General features: G+C 49.6%; 1 protein-coding gene across 1 annotated transcript in view; it reads left to right on the top strand.

Annotated features, from left to right (window-relative positions):
- The window catches only part of PUS1 (pseudouridylate synthase 1), a 14,509-nt gene that overhangs the window by 1,941 nt on the left and 8,423 nt on the right, over positions 1-4,145 (top strand). Inside the window, exon 2 of the mRNA XM_011961371.1 lies at positions 612-818. Coding sequence (XP_011816761.1) covers positions 612-818 — 207 coding nt within the window. The remainder of the gene's footprint in view (positions 1-611; positions 819-4,145) is intronic.

Genomic DNA, 4,145 nt, shown 5'->3' with positions numbered 1-4,145 from the left:
AGGCTGGAGTGCAGTGGTGCACTATCGGTTCACTGCAGCCTCCACTTTCCAGGTTCAAGCGATTTCTCCTGTCTCAGGAGCCTGCCACCACACCTGGCTACTTTTTGTATTTTTAGTAGACACGGGGTTTCACCATGTGGGCTAGACTGGTCTCGAACTCCTGACCTCAGGTGATCCACCCACCTTGGCCTCCCAAAGTGCTGGGATTACAGGTGTGAGCCACTGTGCCTGACCATGGATTACTTTATATCTGATGTTATATTGTTTAAGCATAGGTAGCACCCACAGCACTGATGTCATAACTGACTGTGGAAGTAGGTGTGTGCACAGGTTCAGTCAAACTTGTGTTTTGATTCCCTTCCACGCTACCCATCCCTGGCGTGGAGCAGCCCAGGCTCAGGGCGAGTGAGCAGAATACAGTGTTTTCCCGTGAGCGTGGCAGCTCACACTTGTAATCTCAGCACTTCAGGCCAGAGCGTGGCAGCTCACACTTGTAATCTCAGCACTTCAGGCCAGAGGAGTGCTTGAGACCAGGAGTTTGAGACCATCCTGGGCAACATGGCGACCCCTGTCTGCAAAATATGAAACCTGTTTTTGTCTCCTTTTTCCAGAGGAATGTTGGGTCCTCACAATTCAAAACAATTGAAGATGACTTGGTGTCTGCCCTTGTCCAGTCAGGCTGTATTCCTGAAAATCATGGCGAGGACATGAGGAAAATGTCCTTTCAGCGCTGTGCCCGGACAGATAAGGTGGGTGACGGCCTTCTCTGCCCCTTCCCGGCTGATATGAGCAGCACCCGGCCCACTTTCCAGCTCAGTGTCCTGACTTGTTATGCTGCTTCTGAGCACATATGATGTGCAGATCAAACTAGCCTACACCTTATATAGGTGAGATGTCTGGGAGCTTGGTCAGCTCAGGTATAGCCAGATCTAGGTGCTTCCTGCCAGCGGGGCTCTGTGTTCTCTCTGGTCTTTGCTTTCTCTTGTGTTGATTCTGCTCTCAGGGACATACATTCCTGTGTTGATTCTGTTCTCAGGGACATACACTCCTGCAGGTGGCACAGGGGCAGCCGCAACGTCTGCCTTCGACCCTCCAATCAGGCTCACTCTGAGGCAAATGTGATTGTGTGGCTACGAAGGCAGAGAGCCACGCTTGTATGATGCAACATTCTCTTTTCTTTCCTTTTTTAGAGTCAGGGTCTCATTCTGTTGTCCAGGCTGGAGTGCAGTGGCATGATCCAGGCTTACTGCAGTCTCAAACTCCTGGGCTCAAGCAGTCCTCCTGCTTCAGCTTCCCAAGTAGCTGGGTGAATTGGCCTGTTTTCACGCTGTTATAAAGAACTGCCCAAGATTGGGCAATTTATAAAGAAAAGAGGTTTAACTGACTCAGTGTCACATAGCTGGGGAGGCCTCAGGAAACTTAGATCATGGTGGCAGGCGCGAGAGAGTGAAGAGGGTAAGGGGAAGAGCCCCTTATCAAACCGTCAGATGTTGTGAGAACTCACTCACTGTTACGAGAACAGCATGGGGGAACCGTGCGCATGATCCAGTCACCTCCCACCAGGTCTTCCCTAGACATGTGGGGATTACCATTCAACATGAGATTTGGCAGGGACACAGCAAAACCATATCACTGGAACGACAGGCACTCCACCATGCCTGGCTACAATTTTTTTTTTTTTTAATATGAGGTCTTGCTCTGTTGCCCAGGGGTCTCCAACTCCTGGGCTCCAGTGATTTTCCCACTTTGGCTTCCCAAAGTGCTGGGATTTACAGGCATGAACCACCACATCTGGCTTGAAATTAATAAATAATTTGCTGTATTATAAACTCGGTATATTCAGGATATCCTTATTTCAGCATGTAATCCATATAGAAATCTCTTCATGGGATAAATGTAATACTGTTTCTGTGTGTGTGCTAAGTCCACACTCACCACATCTCCACCACCCTGGACCTGTTACATGGTCTCAGCTGCGTGAGGCTGGTGACCCAGCACTGACCCTTCAGAACCACAAGGCTGAGTACCCGTTTCCGATGGGTTTGCACGTCCGCCCTGGACGCTGCTGCTGGCAGTGTGGCAGCACGTGCCAAGTGGTCCTGTGACGCCACATGGCTGTGCTTGGAACTGAACCATGGGATTGGATGTGGGCAGAGTGGCCGGCCACAGGGAATGGAGATGTCTTTAAGGAGGGACCCAGTGTAGGGTCCAGCCCTACGGGGCCTGTGGGTTTTCTCTTCGTGTGTGGAGAATGAGAGATCGTAGAAATAAAGACACAAGACACAGAGACAGGATGAAAGACAGCTGGGCCCAGGGGACCAGTGCCACCGATGTGCAGAGTCCGGTGGTGGCCCTGAATGCCTGGTGCACTGCTGTGTATTGTATACAAGGCAAGGGGGCAGGGTAAGGGCAGGGTAAGGGGTATGAGTCATCTCAAGTGATTGATAAGGTCACACGAGTGACGTGTCCACGGGGCAGGGGGTCTTTCCCTTTGTGGTAGCTGAGGCGGAGAGGGGGACAGCATACGTCAGCATTTCTTCTATGCGCTTGTCAGAAAGATCAAAGACTTTAATGCTTTCACTAATTCTGCTACTGCTGTCTTCTAAGAACTTAAAAGGAGGAGCCAGGTGTACAGGCGGACCATGAAAGTGAACAAGGAGCGTGACCACTGAATGAATGGAGCACAGCATCACAGGGAGACGTTTAAGCCTCCGGACGACTGCGGGCACGCCTGGCCAATGTCAGGCCTCCCACAAGAGGTGGTGGAGCAGAGTGTTCTCTGACTGCCCCAGGGAAAGGGAGACTCCCTTTCCCGGTCTGCTAAGTAGCAGGTGCCTTCCCAGGCACTGGCGCTACCACTAGACCAAGCGGCCCTTAGCTGGGAGTGACCGAGGACTCACACTCTTGTCTTCTGGTCACCTCTCACGGTGTCCCTTCAGCTCCTGACTCTGTATGGCCTGGTTTTTCCTAGGTTATAATTATAGAACAGAGATTATTATAATAATAAAGAATAATACTACAAATATTGATGTTATATATAATCATATCTGTATTCTATTTCTAGTATAACTTTTCTTATTCTAATTATTCTCTTTATATACTGGAACAGCTCGTGCCTTCAGTCTCTCGTCTCGGCACCTGGGTGGCTTGCCACCTGTAGCCCAACATTTGGCAGACAGGGACAGCACAGCCGGAGAGAACAGACAGCTTTTCTGTAGCATGTATAAGGCATCAGTGAATGTGATACCTGTCATCCTTGCCTTTTGGAGTATCTGGCTCTAACATGGCTCTCAGGTTGCCTGAGGGCATTGGGGGTCTCTCAGAGACATAACTTTTTGCCGTTCAGGACCCCTGGGAATCTGAATAAAGCTATGGCTCTTGTTCCCACAAACACCTAGTTTCAAAGGCACACCGGTCCCTGGGGGTCCATGGATGCATACTGGAGCTGTCGCCTAGAGGGGAGAACACAAAGAGGGACCCACAGGTTCACTCCTAGCGGGTGATGCATTTGATGGCTCCAGGTAGAGAATTCTGGGGGGGTCTTACTATTTCCATTTTCTTTTTGATTCTTCCATTTGCAGCTCTCTGATTGTTTTCAGGGAAGAAGAAAGGAACAATTTGTTGGAGCCGATGAAGAGAGCATTTCAAAATAGGGCCCTTGTATTTATTTTTAGTTCTGCTGTTAGTAGAGAGAGAGAGTTTCATTCTAATATGTTTTCTCACTTGCAATTGGAAAACCTGCAGAAGTAGATCCATGAGGCCGACATGGTGACACCTGAGTGCCCTGCCCTTCGGATGAAAACACAGTAACATTTTACAATTTTTATTATTTATTTATTTATTTATTTTTGAGACAGTTTCACTCTTGTTGCCCAGCCTGAAGTGCAATGGCAGGATCTCAGCTCACCACAACGTCCACCTCCCAGGTTCAAGCCATTCTTCTGCCTCAGCCTCCCAAGTAGCTGGGACTACGGGCATGCGCCACCATGCCTGGCTAATTTCGTATTTTTAGTAGAGATGGGGTTTCTCCATGTTGATCAGGCTGGTCTCGAACTCCTGACCTCAGGTGATCCACCCTCCTCGGCCTCCCAAAGTGCTGGGATTACAGGCGTGAGCCACCACGCCCGGCCTATTATTTATTTTTT

The sequence above is a fragment of the Colobus angolensis genome, unplaced genomic scaffold (genome assembly GCF_000951035.1).
Source record: "Colobus angolensis palliatus isolate OR3802 unplaced genomic scaffold, Cang.pa_1.0 Scaffold115, whole genome shotgun sequence".
Taxonomy (NCBI): Eukaryota; Metazoa; Chordata; class Mammalia; order Primates; family Cercopithecidae; genus Colobus; species Colobus angolensis.
The sequence above is the reverse complement of the archived record's forward strand: the minus strand, read 5'-3'. Positions and strand labels throughout refer to the sequence as shown.